Genomic DNA, 22,650 nt, shown 5'->3' on the forward strand with positions numbered 1-22,650 from the left:
TGTTTCCAATCTGGGCCTCACAAGCGCGCGCCTGAAACCGACAAAGCGCCGCCGTCAACCAATACAACAGCAAATTCCCGCCATCGCAGATCGACAGCAATCAAACCAGCGGCCACAAAGGCCCCAACAAAGCGCCAGTTGTTTATATCTTCGCTTGGCTGCCCTCGAGGTTCTGGTACTTTTTTTCTTGTGTTTTCAACTTACCCAACAACACACACACACAACTCCGAGTTCGCAGTCGTCACTGCGATCAAGACGCCATCATGAACGTTGCTATGAAAGTCTTGACGAAGAAGGCGTTTGAGAACGTCGTCAATAGTCCCAATTCAAAGCTCGTCGATAGTCCCAATTCAGAGGTACGTGCACCTGGGTGTCGCTGGGAATCATATGGTGTCGATGCTGACCACACTCCAAAACATAGAAACCAGTCGCTGTGCGGGAGAATGGCAAAACGAAGATGAAGAAAGGGGGGAGGGACATGCCCCCCGGGCTGTCGGAAAATGACAAGAAGATCCTCAGGCACGTCCGGAGGAAGGCGTATAAATGGGATCAGCAGTTTCGCTTCTGCTGCTGCGGCCCGAGATTCGGCTGGTCGGCCGTCATTGGCCTCATTCCTCTGTAAGCCTCCTTGCTTTACCATACCCTCGAGAGCACGCTTAGCTAACTGTCGTTGCTAGTATCGGCGATGGGCTGGAGCTCCTCATGTCTCTTTCCTTGATTCGGACAGCCTCGAAGGTGGACGGCGGCCTCCCGGGGGGCATCTACTCCATGATGGTTACACATATCATCCTGGATTTCGCAATCGGTTTCATCCCCGTCCTTGGAGACTTTGTCGACGTCGTGTTCCGCGCCAACACGCGCAATGCCTGGCTACTCGAGTCCTACCTGACAGAGAAGGGCAAGGTACTCCTGTCAGGTGTGATCAGAGACGAAGACGAAGACAACGGCACAAAGATCGCGATCGCCGTCCCCAAAGAGCTGCGGCCACAAGGACAGGATGTCGAGCAAGGCGTGGAACCGATGCGCATGGTTGAGCAATCTTCCGTAACCCCCACGGCTGTTCCGCCGGCGTGGACACCGGCTCCGAAAGGGGCCATGCCGCCTCCGGGCCGGAATTTAACGGGGCGAAATGCGCGGGACCCAAGAGACCGCTGAGGCCGGGAGCAAGCGCTAGTTTGGCGTAGGGGCTGTTGCTGAGCAGCAGAGGAAGCTGGCCCAGACTGACAACAAGGAGGAAGGCCCTATTATGGAATTGCATTAGCGTTTGTGTTACTCCCTTTTGTTATTAGAATGCATCTAGCGTGGGGGCTTGGTTTGTGGTTTGGAGAAAGAAAATGACGCCAGCCGTCAGAATAAACGTGGAACCCAAAGCGGTTCACAAATTATGCCGATGCCCGCCCCCAGAGCTGCCTGTCCATGGAGCAAGGTGGATTTGAAGGTATCCAATGTTCAACTTGTCAGGCGATCCGGATGTCCGGATTCCGCGATTCCATTGTGATGATGTTGCGATTATGTTGCGATGACAAACAAGACGGCGGGTCGTCGTCTCTTCCCAAGCCTTCCTCAAGGTGGGTTACCAGGGATCAGCTCAATTTGGCGACGTCGGGGGCGATCAAAGCGCGTGGGAAGCTCCACCAGCAACGGCCAGCCCGTCGAGATGAGCAACGGAAGAGAGCAAGAATCCAAAGCAGTTTTGAACACACCCATTTTGGCAGTTGATGTCCAGATCGGTCGAGTTCAATTGCTAACTAACCGGTTTCGAGGTCAATTAAAACCCATGCGCTTGCCTGAGCTCCTTGCCATCTTGGATGAAGTGGACGCGTCACGGTCTTCAAAACTTTCGGAGAGCACTGTGTCAGAGTGGAGCCGTAAATGGCTTGGGAAGGTGCGAAAACGGCTCTTGACTGGCGAGAGTGGAAGGTTGCGCCGCCCGACTGTCTCGGAGCCGAAGATCTGATAAAGGCGAGGTAAGGCCGGCCAGGCTTCCAGGACACAAGTGGATCGATGCCTGGGGTAAATCCATGACCGAGGGGGCTGGTTCCTCTTGACGCCGCATTTGCCAGGGCCGACGGACCCAATTCGCGTCGACGCGAACCCCTGCAACACAGATTTAGGAGAGTGGGGCCAGCGCGTGCAGACGTGCAAACGTGCAGCATTTAAGAGACGCGCTTCCGGTTCTCCCTCTCTCCAAAACCATCCTTTGTCTACACAATTCCCCAACCCATTACTTCATCACCAACAGCAATTGCCTCTCGACATCTTACCTCAGGTGGCAATTTTCTCTGTCTTGTTTCTACACAACTCTCAATCCCACACACTACACACAATGACTGCCCAGGTCACTCCATCCAAGCAGGTCAGTGCCCGCCCCGCGTCATGCTCGCCCTTTACGCGTCGCGTCGACCCATGCTAACATGCACCACTTAACAGGCTGCTTCCGCGATTGAGGGACTTAAGATGGAATCTCCCGTCAAGAAGCTGAACTTTTCCACATCCAACAAGGAGAACGCGCCCTTCGACGCCGACCTCGCCACCCTCGAGGCAGAGATTGACGCCAACCACCAACAGACAACCATGGATAAGAAGGAACCAAGCGCCGCGGTGGCTCCCACCATCAAGGAGCTTGAGGCCGATGAGCCGCTCCTCCAGGAGAACCCGCAGCGCTTCGTGATGTTCCCCATCAAGTATCATGAGGTACGCGACGCGCCCTGACGCGTAAAGTGGAACGCGTGCTAACACCTCCCTTCAGATCTGGCAGATGTACAAGAAGGCCGAGGCTTCCTTCTGGACCGCCGAGGAGATTGATCTTTCCAAGGACCTCCACGACTGGAACAACAAGATCAACGACGACGAGAAATACTTCATCTCCCACATCCTCGCCTTCTTCGCCGCGTCGGACGGCATCGTCAATGAGAACCTGGTTGAGCGCTTCAGCGGCGAGGTCCAGGTCCCGGAGGCCCGCTGCTTCTACGGCTTCCAGATCATGATGGAGAACATCCACTCCGAGACCTACTCCCTGCTCATTGACACATACATCAAGGAGCCTGCCCAGCGCACGCACCTGTTCAATGCCATCGACACCATCCCTGCCATCCGCAAGAAGGCCGACTGGGCCCTGCGGTGGATCACGGACCAGAAGTCCACCTTCGCCCAGCGCCTCGTCGCATTTGCCGCCGTTGAGGGTATCTTCTTCAGCGGTGCCTTCGCCTCCATCTTCTGGCTCAAGAAGCGCGGCCTCATGCCCGGCCTGACCTTCTCCAACGAGCTCATCTCGCGTGACGAGGGTCTCCACACCGACTTTGCCTGCCTGCTGTTCTCGCACCTTAACAACCGCCCCAGCAAGCAGGTCATCGAGGACATCATCGTCGATGCCGTCCGCATTGAGCAGGAGTTCCTCACCGAGGCCCTGCCGTGCGCCCTGCTCGGCATGAACTCCAACCTGATGAAGCAGTACATCGAGTTCGTCGCTGACCGTCTCCTCGTCGCTCTCGGCAACGAGAAGGTGTACCGGTCGACGAACCCCTTCGACTTCATGGAGAACATCTCTCTCGGCGGCAAGACCAACTTCTTCGAGAAGCGCGTTGGCGAGTACCAGAAGGCCGGCGTCATGGCCAGCACCAAGAAGCCCCAAGACGACGTGGAGGAGGTTAAGGGCGAAAACGGCGGCGACTTCACTTTCGATGACGACTTTTAAGCCGTCTCTCTTTGACCGTCTCTTTCCTTGCTCTCTAATACCCCCTGTACTCGATATTTCCTCTCTTTTCCCTGGCGGCATCTTCTGGCATAGAAGTGGCAGGGCTGTCGGTTTACGTCTCGCCTCGTTGGAGAGGTTGGATATTCTTTCACATGTACATATGCTGCGCGGGCGGGACCGTGTTTGCACAAGGCGTTGGGCGTTGGGCGGTGCCCGCTAGGTCTGGTTCATGAGGGTATGCGGTGGTGATGAGGAAAACGTTTTAGTATGTATGAGTAGATTCTCATACGAGGAATCAAGCTGCGAACACATCTTGTCCCATTGATCTAAGTTATGTTGACTGTACTTGCCCTGCCATGCGTGTCCTTCATGTAGTAGTTGTCCCAACCTCGAGTTCCCGCCAACCGCGTGCCTCCCTGCCGCACCTGCTCCTAACGTCCTTCGACCGGCCATCACGATCTCAACATTCGCGATTCAGGTGTCAACAAAGTCTCTCAGAATGCTGCCTTGATACAAATACTCCTAGTTTATTCGCCACTCTAATAACCCCCTTTTCCTCACCTCTCAGAATGTAACCAGCCAGGTACGGCCGTAACCGTAACAGACAGCACACGCCTCACTTCTTCCCCCTCTTCTTCTTCTTCCCACCGCCACCCCCCTGCTGCTGCTGCTGCTGCTCTTTCCCACCCGCACCAACACCAGCACCAGCACCACCCGCACCCCCCCCAACAGCAGCCGGCGTCTGCACCCCACTGCCCCCCTCCACCTCAGCACCGGCCACATCCACCATAACCTCATCCTCCCCCCCTACTGCTGCTGCTGCTGCTGCTGCTACCGGCTCGGCGGCCAGCCCGGCCATGCCGCGGCCCAGCGTGCCCAGCATCTGCACGAGGCGCGTCACCTCGGCGGCCTTGGAGGTCTTGTACTTGAGCGTCACGCCGCTGTGCGGGTCGTAGGTCTTGAGCACGAGGTGGCCGCGCGGGGGTTTGGCGTCGGCTTGGGCGGGTTGGACGGCGGGTTGTTTTTGTGCTGGGGGTGCTGGTGTTTGGGCGGTGGTGCTGGTGGTGGTGGCGTCGGATTTCTTGGGCTTGGGGACTCGCCGGGCGGGTTTGAGGTGGTAGCGGGTTGTGATGCGCGTCTAGTTGGGACGGGGTGGTTAGTGAGGGTGACGGGGGAGGGGTTGAACGGGAAGGGGGGCGTACTGTTGAGGGACGGGCTTGGAGGAGGAGGGCGGACTGGTGCAGCCAGTCTTCGGATTTTGCGTAGTAGGGCATCTTGACGGGTTTTGTGGTGAGGAAGGTGGTTTGGACTGGGTGGTGGGAATGGAGAGGACCCGTGTCGCGTGAGGCCAACCGTCGGGATTGCTGAATTGGGGCCGCTGTGAAAAAATGCGAATGGAGGTGCTGGGTTTTGCAAGACGTCCGGCAAGTCAAACTGTTCTGTGTCTGTGGGGGACCACTCCGAATCGCTATCTGGAGGTGGCTACGCAGTGTTGCACCGTCGAGGGTTCTCGGTTGGAGTTTTGGTGCTCTCGCGGTGAGTTCCGCAGGTGCATTTCAGTGGGGTCAGCCGAATGCGGGGAGCTCTCGCGCCCCACCCCTGGACGCCCCGAGTCAATCCCAGGATGCCATTCTACTTGTATATATATACCTTCACAATTAACACGGTTTACACCTGAACGCCGCAATATGCAATGGGTATCTCGATCCATCCCGATGCCATCATTCAGCATCCGCCCGCGCCATGAGTTCAAACAGCCCCAAACAACCCTCCCGATTCCGCCGCCCTATGCATTAGGATCAGGCAGCCAGAACATGAGGTCTTGGTCCGCCGAGGCAATCATGTTGTACCGGGGATTGTACGCCACTACAGCCGCCTCTCGTTTCTCCTCCAGGATATGCGCCGGCTCGAGCACTTTGTCGCTTCCGGGCGTCCCCAACGTGTCCCACACGAGGAGGTCTGACTTTGCCCCGCTGATTACGTAGCGGCCGTCCGGGGCAAAGCAGCATTCGCCGCTGCTCTCCATATTGCCTCCTTCCAACTCCCCTACGCCCAGGCGCCTCGTGCTAGCACCCGGCTTTTTCAAGTATGCCTTCAGACTGCCGTCGAATGAGTCCAGCAGGAAGTGGCCGTCGCCACGCGACCCCAAGAGAAGGTGCTTCCCGTCGTTCGAGAACTCGAGTTTCGTCCAGCCTCGGAAGCTAGCCTCTGTGTCGGCTGGTCCGCGGGCCTTCAGAACGTCGAAGACGGAGAACGGCACCTTTTCGTAGTTGCGGTAGTCGTAAAGCAGGATGCTCCCGCTTGCCGGTGACGCCACGGCAAAAACGTTGCCCGATGGGTCCCAAGCCGAAAGGTACGGTGTGGTCAAAAAGAGCTTGCCCGTCCACTGCTTCGTCCCAATATTCCATATCCGTACCGTATTGTCAAGGCTGCAGGAAATGAAATTGTCGGCGCCGGGGTGGAGCGCGAGGTTGGTGACCGCGCCTTCGTGTCCCTCAAAGTAGCGGATAAACGAGTTGTCGTGCGTTGCCAAGTAACGGATCGCGTCTGCACCAGGTCAGTCACCGGCATTGCCGACACCCACGGAGAACCTACCATTCTGCTGAGTGCTGGCGTAGATGATGCTCGAGCTCGTGTGGGTAAACTTGGCCAGTTTTACGCCGTACTTTTTGCTCAGCAAGCTCTTGTCGTGCCGGCCATCCTTGACGTTGTAGATCTGGATGGTCTCGTCGCTCTCCGACGTCATACAAAGCTCTCCCGGGTCGTCGAAGTCAATGGACAGGATGGATGGTTGAGATTTGCCCTCCTTGATGTCGTCCCGTTGGAATAGCTGGAGAATATCGTTAGATATGTTAGAAACACACGACATAAAGAACCCACTTTGGTCGGTCTGTACGATGCGATCACATCGCTGACGGCGGTGGTGCTGGGCACATTGGCTCCCAGAGCCCGCGTGAGATTGAACGATGGGGTCGCCGTTGCCGAAGGTGCGTCGTCGAGGTCCATTGGGGTGGAAGCCATGTTTATTGTCCCGTTACGCGCCGGGATGGCTCAATTGGTGGGGAAGGGAGATGGGAACAAGCTCAAGGAAGACAGACGGGGTTCTGCCGGGCGGTGAACTGGACAATGAGACTCGCGAGACAATGCACAGTGCCCCACCAAGCAAGCCAAAACCGCCAGGGTCCAAACTGCATTCGAGGCCCGATTCCCGGAGGATGGCCAAGCCGGGCCCGATGGCCAAAAAATGTTCTGCGCGAAAGCTTCGGCTTGTTCGCAGCGCGACCGACCCAGAAAAATGGACCGCGCACGCTTCAAGGATGGCCCGACTTCGTCTGGCTCCGACAACCGCAAGCCAGGAGAGGAAATTCCCACTTTTCTGCGGTTGCAAGGGCCGGGAAATTGATCAGCGCTGCGACACAGGCGAGTCAGCGTGAGACCGCGCGGATATAAGCGGCCTTGCCATGCAGCCTGACCGCAGCATTCTCTTTTAATTATTCTATTATTCTATTTCTTTGTTTCCGTGTACATGTCGCCCAGAAGTTGACAGACCTTTCTCCCGAATCCCCTCCCTCGAGAAAGCCGAGTCCGGCTCGCCATTGGGCGCATCCTCCCTCCCTCCGCAGGGCCGATTTCGGCAGCCCGTGAGCACGACACCACAAAGCCAGCAGCAGGATGTCAACAACAGCTGGGTAGGTGTCGTTGCGCACAATCTCCAAGAGGAAGAGAGAGAAGAACCGTATATGACACGAAATCTGACATGGCTGTCCCTCCAGCGCCTTCATAGCGGGCGGTATCGCCGCCTGCGGAGCCGTGACGGCGACGCACCCCTTCGAGACGGTCAAGATCCGCATGCAGCTGCAGGGCGAACTACAAGACAAGGGCCACCAGCCGCATCACTACCGCGGGCCAGTCCATGGCGTGTCTGTCATCGTGAGGAACGAGGGGGTACGCGGCATCTACCGCGGCATCGGGTGCGCCTACATCTACCAGATCCTGCTCAACGGCTGCCGGCTCGGCTTCTACGAGCCCATGCGCCACAGCCTGTCCACGCTCCTCTTCAAAGACGGCAACACGCAAAGTCTGGGTATCAACATGTTCTGCGGCGCTGGATCGGGCATCATGGGCGCTGCTGCAGGGAGCCCCTTCTTCCTGGTCAAGACGCGGCTGCAGAGCTACTCGCCTTTCCGGCCGGTCGGCACACAACATCAATATCGGAACGCGTGGGACGGCATGAGTCAGATCTTCCGGAGCGAGGGCATACGCGGCCTGTACCGCGGCGTAGGAGCGGCCATGATCCGGACGGGTTTCGGGAGCTCCGTGCAGCTGCCCACATACTTCTTTGCCAAGCGCCGGTTAATGAAGCACCTGGGCATGGAGGAGGGCACCCCACTCCATTTGGCCAGCAGTACGGCGAGCGGTTTCGTTGTCTGCGTGGTGATGCACCCGCCGGGTAAGTTATGAAGGTGTGTGGGTTTGTGAACAGCGTTGAACTAACTCCGGGCAGACACTATCATGTCTCGAATGTACAACCAAAACGGCAATCTATACAAGGGAGTCTTTGACTGCCTAGGGAAGACCATACGGACCGAGGGTTTCTTTGCCATCTACAAGGGTTTCCTTCCTCATCTGGCTAGAATTCTACCACACACGATCCTGACGCTTACTTTGGCGGAGCAAACCAACAAGCTCGTCAAGAAGCTCGAGGGCCGGTTTTTTCCCTAGCGCCGCGTTGGAGACGGTATGACGGGATCGGCATTTAATATGGCGTTCGGTAGATCTGCATTTGGGCGCCTTTCCGCGTTTGATACCAACTCAGGTGGGAGTCCTAAAAGCGAGCGCAACGGTGGCTGCGATGTATTTTTCGAGGGGGCGGGAGGCAGATTTGAGGCTTAGATAAACTAGACAATGTGTTAACCACGGTGTATTTTGATAGCCAATGCGATGCACGCTCTACCCGGCAGTCGACCTCTCACACCCGTAACACAACCTCCCCGTCCCCGTCCCTGATCTCTCCTGAATTCCCAGCTCCCCCCTCCACCTCTCATCCCCGTCCTCATCCAGGGGCATCCCGCACAGGCCACACCACTCCCCTCCCGTTCCGTCTTCTCCGCCCCGCACTAGCTTCCCCGTCGTCCGCGCGACATTGGCGACAACAGACGGGTAGCTCTCCTCGACCTCGGCGAAGTACCGCCCCATCACCTCCTCGATACTGAGGTCCTTGTGGGAGACGACGGCCGCCGCGCCATCATCCTTTGTCTCCCATACAAGCTCAGTCAGCGGCGGCTCAACCAGCCCGGCGTAGATGACCAGCTCCTTGCGCAGGGCGTCGCGCAGGGGATGGTACACCAGCACTCCCTTGTCACTTCCCCCCTTCTCCCCATCCTCTTTTCCTCTCCCCTCCGCCTCCTTACTCCCATTCCCCCCCCCCTCCCCATGACCGTTCTCCTCCCCCTCCCCAACCTCTCCCCCCTCACCACCACCACCCCCCTCCACCCCCAACCCCAACCCAGACCCCACCGCAGGCGCCAACCCATCCTGCACCAGCCAAGGCAGCGCAAACCCCCTCCCCTTAGCCGCCTCCGCCAGCGTCAGCTCCGCCAGCGCCGTCGTGCTGTGGCCCAGCAGCAGCGCCTGGCAGCCGCGGGCGCGCGCCTGTGCGAGCAGCGCTCTCCGCGTCAGCAGGCGGGCCACGTCGCTGCGGGAGGCGGCTGTGGGGAGCGGTTGTGCTGCTTCTGTTTGTTCGGGGGTGGTTAAGGGGATGCGGTGGAACGTGAAGCGGGGGTAGCGCGTGCGGAAGCGGGCGAGGGCGGTTTCGGCGGGGGGGGTGGTCTCTGGGTTGGAAAGGGGGGTTGTGGTGGTGGTGGTGGTGTCGATGTGCACGACGGTGAGGTCGAAGGGGGCGTTGCGGCCGCGGGCGAGCTGGAACTCGATGTTCTCGCTGAGGAGGTGGAGGAGGACGGTGGAGGAGATGCCCAGGGAGAGGCCGACCATGTAGTGGCGGGTGCCGGTGGGCGGGCCGCCGGTTTTGGGGAGAGGGAGGCGGGTCTCTTTGCCTAGGATGCCGGTCTGCTTGATGCATTTGGCGGCGATGAACTTGGCGAAGCAGTCTCTGGAGATGAGTTAGTCATGTTTTATGGGTTTCGAGGAAATGTATGGGTTGCTACCTGCATACAGGCTGGGACCTGCTGTCAAGGGTCGCCTCCTGAACACGACATTTCATACAGGGCCGTGAGAGTGACCCCTCTGCCCTTGGTGTAGACTCGGTCATGGGATATGTTAACGGGTGACGAATTTAATTAAATAAAAATGTAGCGTTGAGATGTGGTCAAAACCCAAGACTTTGAAACCCAACTTTTTCAGCCGGGTGTAAATAACGCCGATAAAATCCCAGGCAATCGAGCTTGTAAGAGTTGAGTTCTTGACTCATTTAGGAAGGTATTCAAGGTCAAGTTTTGTGGTCTCATGCTGCGCAGAGCTGGGTTAGGGTTAGGGCCGGGCATAAAAAAGGGGTCAAGACGGAGGAGACAATACGGCCTATAAATGGCCTCGAGACAGACGGGGTTCTTTATGTCTCCTGAGTGCCGTAGTTATTGACTAAGAGCTACTGATACCCAATCCATGGGTATAATCTCCTGTTACTTATGTGGAAGCACCACTCCTAACCCCCTATCACCCCCTAACCCCCCCTCCCAGTCTTATAAACACCCACACCCCTCACGGAAACCTCTCATAAGCAGGCCTCTTCTGAAACCCCCTATCCATCCCACCATCATTATCACCATCACCATCAACCCCCCTCGCCTCCAGGTACGCATCAAACCCACCCCCAACATCCACCGCCGCCAACACCGTATTGACCAACGCCCCGAGCACCGTCATCACCACCACCGCGGCAAACAGATTCGACGCCGTGCCCCCCACGCCCACACTCAGCGGCACCCCCGCCGCCACCGTCCCCACCAGCCGGGACGCCGCCGCCCCAATGGCCTGATACGCCGCAAAGCTGGTCGCAGCGCCCGCGGCCGCCGCCCAGTCCAGGCTGCGCGCCCACAGCGCGGCTTGGGCGCGGCGGCGACTGCTCGCCGTGTTGTTGAAGTAGACCTGGGCGAGGTTGGCGACGGCTGCGGCGACGAGGAGGAGGAGGAGGGGGATGCCGCCGAGGACGACGAAGCTGGATTGTACGGAGAGGGCGAGCGCGGCGAGTGCGAAGTTGCCGCCGCCCTTGGTGGGCGGGATGTCGGCGGCGAGCTGGCTGGGGCGCTTGGTTTGGGGCGTGGCGAGGCTGGGGGTGCAGTTGAAGGGGGCGGGGCCGAAGCAGAGGCCTGGTTTTGGGTTAGTGGGGTGGTGAGGTTGAGGGAGGGGGCGTTGGGATGGAGGGCGTACCCCAGAAGCCGACGCGTATGTCGATTTGGATGGTTTGGCCGCCGATGGTGACGGGGCCGTTGGAGCGGGCTACGATGGGGGATATCCCGCTGACGGAGTCGCTGATGCATCCTATGGATAGGATCACTGTAGATTTCCGTCAGTTTGGGTGGTAAGGGACGGTTAGGGGGCGGGGGGGGAGTACAATAGAGGATCAAGCTAATAAGGGGAAATGCAATAACAAGAACAACCCGAGGCGTTTTGAGAATCCCTACAGTGCGTTAGCTTGAGGGCTTCGATGGAAGAGTGTGGATAAGTAACAAACATGTGGGCATTGGCTTAGACGCCATCTATCAACTTGATTCATCAGCACATGAGGATAATATCACGGAGATTTTGGAACGCCGTACCTTTCGTCGTCGACCGCCGGTATCTCTGTTCTATGGAGGCCAGCGCTGAATCGACACTTTCAGCATATCGATCTGAAGGTTATTGGCTGGCCTCCATGCTGCGTTGGGTGTGACATTACTAGGACATAGATCAGAGGTACTGGCCACAAGAAGCGGGCAAGCCTCTGGTTATAATCACAGCCTGAAGGCGCGGGTGCATCTCCTCCCCCATACGCTTCCGGCACTTCGGGAGTTCGGCGGCCCGGGGCCACATAGATAATGGTTCCTGCCGTTTGGCAGTTTTAAGAATTAGAGTCACATATGGCGTCGATCATCCACAAGATTCTCAAGACTCGATATGGCGTTTCACGAATGCCGTTTTGACCCTCCCGGCATACCCAATAGGGTGCCGACTATGGTTTCAGCTGAGACCTCTTCTAGTGTCGCATTGACCCTCAATAGTCTCCAAACACCAGACCCAGACGTGCCGTGCTTGACGGTTGAGACTACTGGCTGCCGAACAAGCAAGCTAGATCGCCGCTCTCAAACCAAGCACGATCCTTCCGCCAGGCGTTCAGGACGATGTCCTTCCCCACGCCGACCACCTGCCGCACCTGTGCCTCCGTTCCCCAACCCGGCGCCTTGGGGCCCCAGGCGATAAGGTGGGTGCCGATGTGAAGGGCGGCACGGAAGGCGAACTCATCATCCACGTGGCCATATCCTGTCGTGAACCCCTCGATTATCCACTTGCCCTCCTCTATCCACTGGAACAGGAAGAGCTCGTAGAGTTCGGCAATCATTTGTCCTAGGTCGAATGAGGGCAGGTTGAACTGGCAAACCTCCCAGTCTACGACAAAGACTGGCATTTGGTTTCCTTCTTCCAGCGGTTGGCTGGGCAATAGGACGCTGTTCGCGTGTGAGTTTTCTCCTTTTTCCAGCCTACTTGCTCATAAGATGTAGGATACTCACTTTCCCGTCCAGAAATCTCCATGGATGACCTGGAGAGCTGGGTTTTGGAGTTCTTCGGCCGTGAAATCCCTGATCTTCTCGAACGTTTCCTTCGCATCAGTAAGGATGGCCGGGAAGTCGGCAACAGTGGATACCAGAGTCTCGTAGGTTGACATGTGCTTGATCTGCCGCATCTCGTCGTTTGCCTTGGCCTGCTCCCTGAACTTGGCCTGCTCCGGATGCGAGGCCCAGACATGGAAATCGCGGAGCCACACCCCCAAGCTGCGACCCAGTTCGAGACAGAGAGGCTTTCTAGAGGGGTCCGGAGAGGCGAAATGCTTGAGAGCGTAATGCTTCAGGCTCAGCGCGTTGGGCAAGTACTGCTGGACTTGCGTGTTCGTTTCTAGGTTCGAGTAGTAGAGCTTGGGCGTTTGAACAACGTAGGCACCCTTGGCCGGCGGGAGCTCGTTGAGGGCCTTCAGGCACTCTACCTCGGCTTTCTATGCAGCCGTTAGTGATATGGCGTGGTGTCTCTCGAACTTGAATCGGGACTTACACAGCGGGTTGTGGGGAGCAAGAAAGCCGGAATGGCGGCCAAGTAGTCCTCGCCATGCTTCACGGCAACCTCCTTGGTGCCATCGGAGAGAGGCTTGGCCAGGGTGCCCTTGAAGATGAAGTTGGCCATCCCCCCAGAGAGGGGTGCCAACGACGAGCACGCATAGTCGGTGCCGCTGAGGCTCTGGAGGACCTCCTCGGATAGTTTGGCTACCTTGGGGTCGGCCATAGTTTCGACTATTGATGTCGTAGAGGGAAAGTGTCAAGTTGTTAAGTTGTCAACAACCGGGAAGGCAGGACGCAATGATGAGACGACTTGACCAGTGCTGATATACCTCTTCGCTACTCGTGAGAGACCACACACTTTTATATTCGTACTTTCCCCGCGCATCCCTTTGTGAACACCGAAACCCAACTTGGGTATTTACACAGTACCGAGATACCTTCCTGGCACGATCCTTTAGCAGTCGCTGGGCTCGAGAGGTGATCGGCGGGTCGAGAGGCCCCGAAGCCGCACCTCGATGCGAGCATGAGCCAATCATCAGGGTCGTGTTGGCCCCTCTCTCGGAGCTCTGACTCTTCGCCGACGTCGTGTTGACAAAGCCCCACTCTCCTCTCCAGAAAATCCGTGCATCGATCCAAGTGAGACAGCGGGGAATCTGAACTCGAAGGTTTGAATCCTCTCCAGATTATTCTCAACGTCTGCCAGGATACTCTCGATAAGTTCAGCGAGGTTTCAAAGACGAACTCCTCGTCTTTCTTTTTCGGGGGGTACAAGTGATGGTCCAAGACGGCATCGCGATAGTGGTCATGCATCGGATTCCAACCTTGCGAATGTCAACTTGTGGTTAGTTAACTATTGCGAATCCAAAGTCGAACTCGTCCAATTTAAACTCGGGAGCTTGGACAAAATCAAGACAGAAAAGAAGCACGCGGTTCTCCAATTTTACCCGTTCATGCCAAGCCCACTCGGCAATGTCCCACAGGCCCACACGCCCGAGAACAACAAAAAGCACAGCTCAGCCAGTGGAGAGCGCGGCCAAGCACCTCTGGACCTCGATGCTCAGCGCTGAAACAGGGCCAGCTCTCTGATACCACCTCCTGCGTCAGCACACAGGTCGGCCACACACCACCACCCACCCTCGCTTTGCCGCATGAAGAGCCGTCTCGAATTGTTTTGACTGCCGCCAATGGCTTGGTAACTAGCCTCATCCCGCATATCGAAGCCGCCTTCAAGCCGCCATCAAGCCTCCCGAGGAATCCCCATCAGCCCGAAATCGACCTTCACGCGCCTCCTGCAGCCAAGTCGTCAAATTCCGCCACTCGATGCTTGTTGACGTTGCTGCGCGCATGTCACCCCCAGTTACGGCGTTAGCGCCGCTGCTGACCGTTTGACGATTCGAGGTTTCACCAACGTGAGCCTTGGTCGTGGCACGAGGCCAGGCGCTTCCCGTCGGTAACTCGCTGCCTCTCGCCCGACTGCGCACCTGGAGAAGTCACTTTCCGGTAGTCACCGATCCTAGCCCAAACCAGGGCGGCGCCTACGCAACAACAACGACACCCACCACCCCCGGGTCAGGCGCATGTATGTATTCGCGTTTGTCTCGGAGAGGTTCCCTGCTTGAGTCATCACCACATATTCACCGCCAGCCCTGGTCCTAATTGGATCTCGACCACTGCCCGCCCGCAAGCCTCGACTTTTCCTTCGATTTTTTACTTCGAATACAACCTCGAAGGTGTCCCTCGTTTGAATCGCTTTTTCCTTCCTCTTCGCATATCCACCACCACCGCCGCCGCTACTACATACAGCTCCCGCTTGCTTATTTACATGGGCGACCTACCATGGCTCAAGTGCACACACAACTAGCGGCCTTGACGATCGCCGACCCACGGGTCGATGCGCAGGCTCCTAAACCAATCCCCGTACCGCCGCAAACGACAGCGCCCGAATCCAAGAGTCGTGGTCGTCTAGCCGCCGACGCATATTCGCCCGTAAATCAAAACGGTAGCTTCGAGTTCGACCGCGTTATCAAGAGCGGTTATGTACAGAAGCGCACGCAGAAAACAAAGGTAGGGCTTACATCTACGGGCCCATACATGTACCTCGGTGGAATGCACGCTAACCCCGACATGCAGACATGGCGCACCATCTACTTGGTCCTACGACCGAACACGCTATATATCTACAAGTCGGATAAGGAGGAGAAGCTCCGGCGCAAGGTTTATCTTTCCGACCTGACCGCGGTGACGCTGTTAAAGGACCCAAAGAACAAACGGCCGAACGTCTTTGGCCTGTTTTCGCCTGCAAAGAACTTCCACTTCCAGGCGCCGAGCCTGAAGGATGCGCAGGAGTGGGTAGAGCTGATCCGGCAAGATGCCAGGATAGAGGAGGAAGAAGAGGAGATGTTCTTAGCCAGCCCGACCGCACGTCAGCCTTCTTTTTTCCACGGCGCCGAGGTTGATAACGACAATGGCCGCCAGATTCGCGCCCTGGCGTCGCCGGAGCACTTCTTATCGAGCTCCCCCGAGCCCACCGAGCCTCCGATCCGCAATCTTCCAAAACCATACGCACGACGGCCGTCACACATAGACTCGTCTGGCCTTTCGGGCGCCGAGCTAGCAAGCCACTCCGACTTCTCGGATTCCGACATGCACCGTGTCCCGGGCGCTTCGTTCGAGAGTCTGGCAGCCCATCAACCATCGACATCGCCTGCGCTGCCCAGGCCCAGTATAGGTACCATCAACAACAACCGAGTCAGCGGGACGCACCAAGACGCCGACCCGGACCGCGTTATCTGGCAGGGTTGGATGTGGTTTCACCGCAGCAAGGGGGGAGTCCGGCAATGGAAGAAGTCCTGGGGCGTTTTGCGACCAAGAAATTTCATCCTTTACAAAGACGGCGCCGAGTCGTCCGTCTTATTCTTACTTTACATGTCGTCAATCGTCAACGTGGTCGAGACAGACTCGAAGAGCCGGACCAAGAAACACTGCCTGCAGATCATCACGGACGAGAAGAGCTACCGGTTTTGCACCCACGACGAAGAGGCCCTTGTGCAGTGCCTGGGCGCATTCAAAAGTCTGCTTGCCAAGCGCCGGGAGCTGGAGGCCAGGGCAGGGACACCCAGCGCAGCGGCGGCTTCGACTGCGGCCACAGTGGCGGCCACGACGACAGCCACAGCGGCACCTGCGACCGAGACTCGCTCCCCACCCGCCTAATTCAATAATTTTCTTTAATATCGGGCGGATTCTTGCGAGTTGCTTGGGATACCCGGTCGACCTTTCGACCACACGCTTTGGGGGGGGGGGGGGGGGGGGGGGGGGGTGCAGGGGAGGGGACGGTGGCATCCAAGGGGGCCGTATTGCCTACCTAGTTCGTTGGCGACCTAATGGCGCAGTCAGGCGCTTTTTTCATGTTCAATTCTTACGACTGACGATGAGTATATGACGGATAGCCCTGTAATCACATTTTAGCCCAGCGGAGAGTAACCAGTCGGAGGACCGGCATAGACATAATTAAATGTTCGTTACTATTGTTTCCCCCGGACTTCCAACTTTGGCAAGACCATGCCCGTGTTCCGGTCATCTATTATGCCTCCCTGCTGGACCAAGGCAGGCTACTGCAAATCTCCGTTATCAAGAAGTTGGTGTCGCCCTGACACCGTGCCACGGCGCACCGTCACCCCAGTCTAGCAGGGTCCTGTCCACGAAGACTCCTATAAATTTCCGGTGATTCACAACCACAAGGTTTGGTGTGACCATGGCTTAAACTTGGAAGCTGGGAATGACCGCGAAGGAACGGGTCCCAGGGGCTAACCACGGAAAGGACCGGGCCAGCCGTGGCTGAATCATGACCAAGTGCAGATTTGATGGCTCAGATGGCTTGAGTTTCGTGCTGTGGCATGTGGCCAAGCGTGCCATCTCAAAACAAGAACTTGGACACCACCATTGGTCGTTGAAACAGGGCCGCAAATGGTATCTCGATAGACTTCCTTGCTTGTGCGACCCAACTCTCAAACCGGCCAATCCCAGCGCACCTTTTCCCACAAACTGCCGTCGGCTGAGAGCATAACCACATGCCACTGAATGCTAGTCGACAGACATATCATTTAACTAGGAAAGGGGGTATGGGGTGGGTGGTTCACCGGCTGATGTCTCCTGGACAAGCACTAATCGATCACAAGCTGAAGTCGTCCTCCAACACCCCTTTTCCATGGCCCCAAGCAAGGAAGGAGGCCAACAACCGGATGGTCACCTAACCCGGCACTTGAACCCGATATGGGGCTAAGGCGATGGCCAAGATTTCTGCGAGACCTCCAAGACCTGCCATGCGCCTTGTCATTCGCCTGTCCCCTCATGAACCCCAATTCGGGCCGCCTCCAATCACAAGGACGAGACCACGGGTCCGGGTTGGATGCGTGGGTGTTCCGTCATTTTCGACCACCGAAACAAACCTGTGCCCCTCGAGATCTTTCTGGCGGGTTGGCCTCGGCCCTGGTGGGCGAACTGGGAAGGTAACTCTCCATGAGAACCCCCCCTCGCCCCCCTCTGCTACCCAACACTCCTCCCGCGTGCGGCTGGCGAGTGAGCCAAGACGATGCAACCGCGTGGAAGAAGCAGGCGAGGCTGTTCGGCAGCAAGACGGGAGAAAGAGAAAGAAGAGCGCTGTAACCTTCCCGATGAAAGTTCCTGGTTTTTCAGGTGCGATATGTCCAAGGTGAACCCCCTATTCAGGAGGGATCAGCTGGGAACTGGACTTACACCTGATATATTAAGTCATGACCTCGGCAGCTCCCGTGCCTGCCCTGGGGCTGGCTGGAGTTGAAATATCACCCCCCTAAGGACTCTCGTTGAGATCGATAAGGGCAAAGTGCCGCTCGTTCACTTCCCCTTCACTCCCTTCGTTTATCTTCGGACTACCATAGCATTCGTTCTTGTCAAGTCAAATCTCAGCCCATGACTTTGGCCTGAGTTAGAGTTAGACGTCAGCTCTACCGTTTCATACTTTACTAGAATATCATCATATCCTCCCCCGACACCACCACTGCCTCAACCCCTCCATCACAACCCGTCCACAGGAGGGAGTAACCCCCCCCCCCCTCTGCAAAACAATGGCGCGCCTCCACCACCTCCTCACCCTCCTCGGCCTCCTCACCCCCCTCACCACCACCACCACCACCACCACCACCACCACCACCGCCACCGCAGCCAGCATCACCCCCCCCACCCTCCCCCTCTCCTCCACCAGCCGCTGGATCGTCGACGCCACCGGCACGCGCATCAAACTGCGCTGCGTGAACTGGGCCGGACACATGGAGACCAACCTGCCCGAAGGCTTACAACACCAGTCCGTCGACTTCCTCGCCGACTGGATCGCCGCGCAGGGGTTCAACTGCGTGCGGCTGACCTACAGCACCGACCACGCGCTGGACCCGGACCGCACCGTGTCCGCGTCGTTTGAGGGCGCGGCGGCCGCGGCGGGGATTGCGCGCGAGGAGATGGTGGCGTTGTATGAGCGTGTGCGGGCGCGGAATGCGTGGATTGGGGAGAATACGACGACGCGCGATGTGTTTGCCGCCGTGGTGGATGGGCTGTATGCGCGCGGGGTGGTGACGATTCTGGATAACCATGTCTCGCGCGCGTCGTGGTGCTGTAATCTGTGGGATGGGAATGGGTGGTGGGACGAGGGGTTTGGGTATAATGAGTGGAACAGCCGGTTCTTCAACACGCAGGAGTGGCTGCGCGGGCTGGAGGGGATGGCGGGGTGGGCGGCGCGGGGCCACCCGGGGGTGGTGGCGCTGTCGCTGCGCAACGAGCTGCGGGCGTTCCTGCTGCAGGACCTGAACGGGCGGGCGGACTGGTACAAGTACGTCAAGGAGGCCGGGGACCGGGTGCACGCGGCGCACCCGGACGCGCTGGTGGTCGTGGGCGGGGTGCAGAGCACGACGGACCTGCTGCACCTGCGGAGCGGCGACGCCGGCGCCATGCTGGACACGAGCGGGTGGGCGGGCAAGCACGTGTGGGAGATGCACGCCTACAGCTTCACCATCACCTTCCCGGACGCCTTCAACAACTGCGACATCGTCAAGGCCCAGTACGGCGCCTTTGTCGGCTTCGTGCTCGAGCAGGACAAGCCCTACACGGGCCCGCTGATCCTGAGCGAGTTCGGGGTCGGCATGGAGGGCGGCGAGTTTGACGGCCTGAGCGAGAAGGACGACCGGTACCTGAACTGCTTGGTGTCGTATATGCAGAACAACGACGCCGACTGGGCCGTGTGGGCCATCCAGGGGAGTTATTACGTGCGCGACGGGAAGACCGATTTTGATGAGACATGGGGCTTGATGAACCGCAACTGGACTGACTGGAGGAATCCGGGTTTTTCTGCCAGGTTGGGCGATATGTGGAAGATGACGCAGCAGCCGTGAGTGTGTACCCGACGGTGTTGCTTGCTCCTTGCTGTCTTGATTTTCTTTCTTCTTTCTTGTAAATAGCTGCGGCCTTAGATATGTACCCCGGATTCCTAGTTAGGTAGCTGGGACGTGCCTTAAGAGGCAGGAAATCTTTAGGATAATTATCAGTGAAATTTTGAACCCCGAATAAATCTCGAGGGCCCCTGATGCCTCGAGGCAAACCTGGTATCTAAGTGTGAAACCCTACATATCCGAAACTCCGTTGCCCCAAGTCATTCTCAGTACCCAGATCATCCATTGAGATTGAAGAAAGCGTCGTCAAACTCTCCCGCCCCACCATTGTTGTCGCCTGTAGGGAAGTACATGTCGTTGAAGTTGCTGTTGTCTCCGTTGCCGAGGTCATATTCAAGATCAATGGTGTCGAGGTCGCCGGGACCCAAATCGAAAAGCCCGTCGATCTTGTCATCAACGTTGCTAATGGTGTTAGCGTCCCCGGCTTTGATGTCCGGGATCCCAACGTCCATGTTGGCCACATCCGCTGGGCCCCCTTTGAATTGCTCCATTTGGTGGCCCAGGACATCCCCGCCCCCGGCGTTCGTGATACTGGTTCCTGGCGGGGGTGGTTGCTGCTGTGGCGCTGTTCTTTGCGGTTGCGGGACCTGGTTTTGAAGGTGCGTATCACCAGGGGGAGGCGCCACAGAGAAGGTCATGTCTGTGAATATGTTCCCATTTCCGGCGACGGGGGCCGGTGGCGTGGCAGCGCTGGTGGCCGAGGCATTAGGGGTCAGGCTGGACGCCTGCCTGTTTGCTGCCGCCGTGGCAACAAACGACGCTTTGGGTTGAGCTGAGGCGTTGAGAGGCGTTTGAGGGGCCGTTGCCACGCCACTTGGCCGGTGCAAGTGTGGTGAGGGGACCTTGACGTCCTTCTTTTGTGGAGCGCTGGCGGATCTGGCGGCCGCGCCCGTTGCCCCGGCCGGTCGGGCCTGGTTTTTGACATCCTTGGGTTTAGGGGCGGCCTTCGGGTTGGGTGCCGCGGCCACCTCGGGTGATGCTCCTTCGAATCCCATATTCGGGAACGGGGCAACCGGTTTACTGGCCTGCTTCCCAGGTAGAGACGGTCCTGGCAAGCCCGGAAAAGACGCCTTTGGAGTCATTTTCGGGGAGTCCAAGTCAATGACCATTGGCGCTGGTGGAGCAACAGGTTTCGACTCCGGAGGTGGCGGCTGGCGTTTGGCTCTAAGGAGTTTGAGATCCCGCTCGATCACCGCTTTGGACAGGAGCTTCACGAGATTAGCGGAGATGGATCACCCCTGTTGTTCGACCGGTAAAGCTTACGATTTCGGACTCGATATCGTCCAATATGGCATTGAACTGCTCAACGGCAGCAGGAACCCGCGTCTCCATCGCCGCAGCGGCGGCGGCGGGGTTGCCCTTGCCATCTTGCCTTGCAGCTCTGAAGGTTTTGGCTGTGGTGATTACCTTTGCAGCCAAGCAATCAGCAAATGTGAATATGACGAGTCAATCGATTCCAGCCACTTCTCCACTTACCACGTCGGTGACCACGTTTGGTAGTTTATCAATTGGACGCCGGCCAGCCATCACAGCGGGCTCCTGCAGGAGATGTGCCCAAGATACGAAAGGAAAATATGACAAACGGGCGTTGAGAGCCTCGCCTGTTGGCGAACCTGGACCGGATTGGTGAGACGGAGCGATTCTGCGGACCAACGCCGGGCGATGAATGGATCCGTTCGGGAACCGGAATCGGTGCCGGTCTGGGAGCGAATAACTAGGGAGTTACGGGCGGAAATGGAGAAATGAAAAATGAGTTGACCAAACGGATGGGCAGCCTGTCACCTAGGCGGGTTGGGATACCACGATACCCAAAAAGAGGTGGTGAACTTCCCAAAGAATGCTGGGTTTCCGTTGCTTTTTCCCGTTGCGCGATGCTTTCGGCCAGGCAGGTGATGCTTGCCTGTTGCTGAGAACCCAAATCCTGAAGCAAGCTCCCGTTGGCCGCCACCTGCAACCAATCAACGGAGGAAAGCCTGCAGCTGATGGAATTACGCCTAGCCTGCCGAGCGGGCCTGTTCGCTCGCCTCCACAGATGCGTGGACCCGAACCCCGCGACCCTCCCAACGTCAATCTCCATCAGACAACAACCGCGCAAGGTAGGTAAGTCCCAAAAGTGATCAATTCACTCCCGTAGGTACCCACAAACCCTTAGGCAATCAATATGTGACGTGTTCATTCTAGCACTGTGTACTGGACTCGGATATTGACATGCCTATGCTTTGCTTACGAGGAAGATACCAATGCCCGTTTGGTGATAGATAGGTTGATTGGCCAGCCTGTGAACAAGCCGACTTGGAAAGGTGGGAGTTCGTGGTGGGGCTCGGTCGATGTCCGATGGATTTTTTGTCGAGGAGACCCAGGCAACGAGACAACAGCCAGAGTCCCTCGCTCATTTTACCTAGCAGTTACAATTAGTTAAATACCTGTTAACTATCATGGATGATATGCTAAATTAATAACACTCCCTACCTTCAGGCATGTTCGGAGTGATCAATGGTGATCAGCTTGTCCAACTGCCCACCTCGCCGTTTGTCCACTCAACCAAGGCTTCGAGTTCGCACCAACGAATAGAGCTGCCCGGCCTGGCTTCAACAAACGCATCTTCTAGCGTGCTGCAGCCAACCTGCAAGGAGGAGAACCTGATAGCAAGGACCCATACGACCAAGCCCGCCTGGGCACCATTCAGCTTTGGCCATTCGGCTTCGCTGCATCTACAAACAGAGGGAAGATGCACAGGACCGAACAGCCCAGAATCTGAGGGGCTGCCGCTTTGGCCACCATGAGGACCGCCCCCCCTTTCTTTCAGTGCGCCGACCAGTGATGCTCGACAATCCCAGTTCCATGCATGGCACCATCAAAAATCCCCCCCTCTTCGTGATGCCTATGGCCCTCTTCCTCCTACATCTCTTTTCCTTCACCTCCTTCAACTACCAAGGAGTTCCGTCACGTATCCTCTTGGATCGGCCGGCGCTGTTTTGATTTCGGGGGCTCTCCTCCTTTTAACGGCCGGGTCTTTTCCCTCTTCTTTTGTTGGTTTCTCCTGCTCCATCTCCTTATCCTCATTATCGTCGTCGTCGTCAATTCAGCCCTATCTTATTCGTCGTCGTCTCCTCCGCCTCACAGTTCCAAACGCACTCCGGGTTTGGGTATCACATCCTGTGCTTTTCTAGTTGCACGTCGACTCTCTGTTCTCGGTTTGCTGTCCGAGCCTTTCCGGTCGGAG

At 57.5% G+C, this 22,650-nt stretch overlaps 10 protein-coding genes across 10 annotated transcripts; 5 read left to right on the forward strand and 5 right to left on the reverse strand.

The window, feature by feature from the left end:
• The first annotated feature begins 20 nt into the window (after positions 1–20).
• On the forward strand, positions 21–1,404 carry B0H64DRAFT_166530 (uncharacterized protein). The gene is made up of 5 exons (XM_062798688.1): positions 21–99; positions 210–356; positions 422–618; positions 678–1,262; positions 1,352–1,404. The coding sequence occupies exons 2-4, from the start codon at positions 264–266 to the stop codon at positions 1,153–1,155; spliced, it is 768 nt and encodes a 255-aa protein (XP_062659779.1). The 5' UTR covers positions 21–99; positions 210–263; the 3' UTR covers positions 1,156–1,262; positions 1,352–1,404.
• A 613-nt stretch (positions 1,405–2,017) lies between these two features.
• Positions 2,018–4,012, forward strand: B0H64DRAFT_475099 (ribonucleotide reductase). The gene is made up of 3 exons (XM_062808082.1): positions 2,018–2,356; positions 2,431–2,694; positions 2,750–4,012. The coding sequence occupies exons 1-3, from the start codon at positions 2,327–2,329 to the stop codon at positions 3,692–3,694; spliced, it is 1,239 nt and encodes a 412-aa protein (XP_062659780.1). The 5' UTR covers positions 2,018–2,326; the 3' UTR covers positions 3,695–4,012.
• Positions 3,997–5,206, reverse strand: B0H64DRAFT_475100 (signal recognition particle 9 kDa protein-domain-containing protein). The gene is made up of 2 exons (XM_062808083.1): positions 4,897–5,206; positions 3,997–4,832 (listed from the first exon to the last, which is right to left on the reverse strand). Exons 1-2 carry the CDS (start codon positions 4,966–4,968, stop codon positions 4,311–4,313), a joined length of 594 nt encoding a protein of 197 aa, XP_062659781.1. The 5' UTR covers positions 4,969–5,206; the 3' UTR covers positions 3,997–4,310.
• A 37-nt stretch (positions 5,207–5,243) lies between these two features.
• Positions 5,244–6,911, reverse strand: B0H64DRAFT_360548 (WD40-repeat-containing domain protein). Its single transcript, XM_062801709.1, has 3 exons — positions 6,575–6,911; positions 6,290–6,524; positions 5,244–6,241 (listed from the first exon to the last, which is right to left on the reverse strand). The coding sequence occupies exons 1-3, from the start codon at positions 6,713–6,715 to the stop codon at positions 5,481–5,483; spliced, it is 1,137 nt and encodes a 378-aa protein (XP_062659782.1). The 5' UTR covers positions 6,716–6,911; the 3' UTR covers positions 5,244–5,480.
• A 336-nt stretch (positions 6,912–7,247) lies between these two features.
• Positions 7,248–8,530, forward strand: B0H64DRAFT_166537 (mitochondrial carrier domain-containing protein). Its single transcript, XM_062798689.1, has 3 exons — positions 7,248–7,383; positions 7,468–8,144; positions 8,199–8,530. Exons 1-3 carry the CDS (start codon positions 7,367–7,369, stop codon positions 8,414–8,416), a joined length of 912 nt encoding a protein of 303 aa, XP_062659783.1. The 5' UTR covers positions 7,248–7,366; the 3' UTR covers positions 8,417–8,530.
• A 663-nt stretch (positions 8,531–9,193) lies between these two features.
• On the reverse strand, positions 9,194–10,095 carry B0H64DRAFT_397788 (uncharacterized protein). The gene is made up of 2 exons (XM_062803905.1): positions 9,859–10,095; positions 9,194–9,803 (listed from the first exon to the last, which is right to left on the reverse strand). Exons 1-2 carry the CDS (start codon positions 9,862–9,864, stop codon positions 9,264–9,266), a joined length of 546 nt encoding a protein of 181 aa, XP_062659784.1. The 5' UTR covers positions 9,865–10,095; the 3' UTR covers positions 9,194–9,263.
• A 1,613-nt stretch (positions 10,096–11,708) lies between these two features.
• Positions 11,709–13,486, reverse strand: B0H64DRAFT_166553 (kinase-like domain-containing protein). Its single transcript, XM_062798690.1, has 3 exons — positions 12,950–13,486; positions 12,415–12,893; positions 11,709–12,351 (listed from the first exon to the last, which is right to left on the reverse strand). Exons 1-3 carry the CDS (start codon positions 13,175–13,177, stop codon positions 11,952–11,954), a joined length of 1,107 nt encoding a protein of 368 aa, XP_062659785.1. The 5' UTR covers positions 13,178–13,486; the 3' UTR covers positions 11,709–11,951.
• A 1,304-nt stretch (positions 13,487–14,790) lies between these two features.
• B0H64DRAFT_417749 (uncharacterized protein) lies at positions 14,791–16,164 on the forward strand (the record flags this gene model as incomplete). The annotated part of the gene is made up of 2 exons (XM_062805262.1): positions 14,791–15,018; positions 15,085–16,164. 2 exons carry the CDS (start codon positions 14,791–14,793, stop codon positions 16,162–16,164), a joined length of 1,308 nt encoding a protein of 435 aa, XP_062659786.1.
• A 2,001-nt stretch (positions 16,165–18,165) lies between these two features.
• On the forward strand, positions 18,166–19,505 carry B0H64DRAFT_397794 (glycoside hydrolase superfamily). The gene has a single exon (XM_062803906.1). The coding sequence runs from the start codon at positions 18,258–18,260 to the stop codon at positions 19,368–19,370; it is 1,113 nt and encodes a 370-aa protein (XP_062659787.1). The 5' UTR covers positions 18,166–18,257; the 3' UTR covers positions 19,371–19,505.
• A 2-nt stretch (positions 19,506–19,507) lies between these two features.
• Positions 19,508–21,047, reverse strand: B0H64DRAFT_166575 (uncharacterized protein). The gene is made up of 3 exons (XM_062798691.1): positions 20,904–21,047; positions 20,691–20,834; positions 19,508–20,635 (listed from the first exon to the last, which is right to left on the reverse strand). The coding sequence occupies exons 1-3, from the start codon at positions 20,952–20,954 to the stop codon at positions 19,646–19,648; spliced, it is 1,185 nt and encodes a 394-aa protein (XP_062659788.1). The 5' UTR covers positions 20,955–21,047; the 3' UTR covers positions 19,508–19,645.
• Between the last annotated feature and the right edge of the window lie 1,603 nt (positions 21,048–22,650).

The sequence above is a fragment of the Chaetomium fimeti genome, assembly GCF_033439085.1.
Source record: "Chaetomium fimeti strain CBS 168.71 chromosome Unknown B0H64scaffold_4, whole genome shotgun sequence".
In the NCBI taxonomy this organism is placed as follows: domain Eukaryota; kingdom Fungi; phylum Ascomycota; class Sordariomycetes; order Sordariales; family Chaetomiaceae; genus Chaetomium; species Chaetomium fimeti.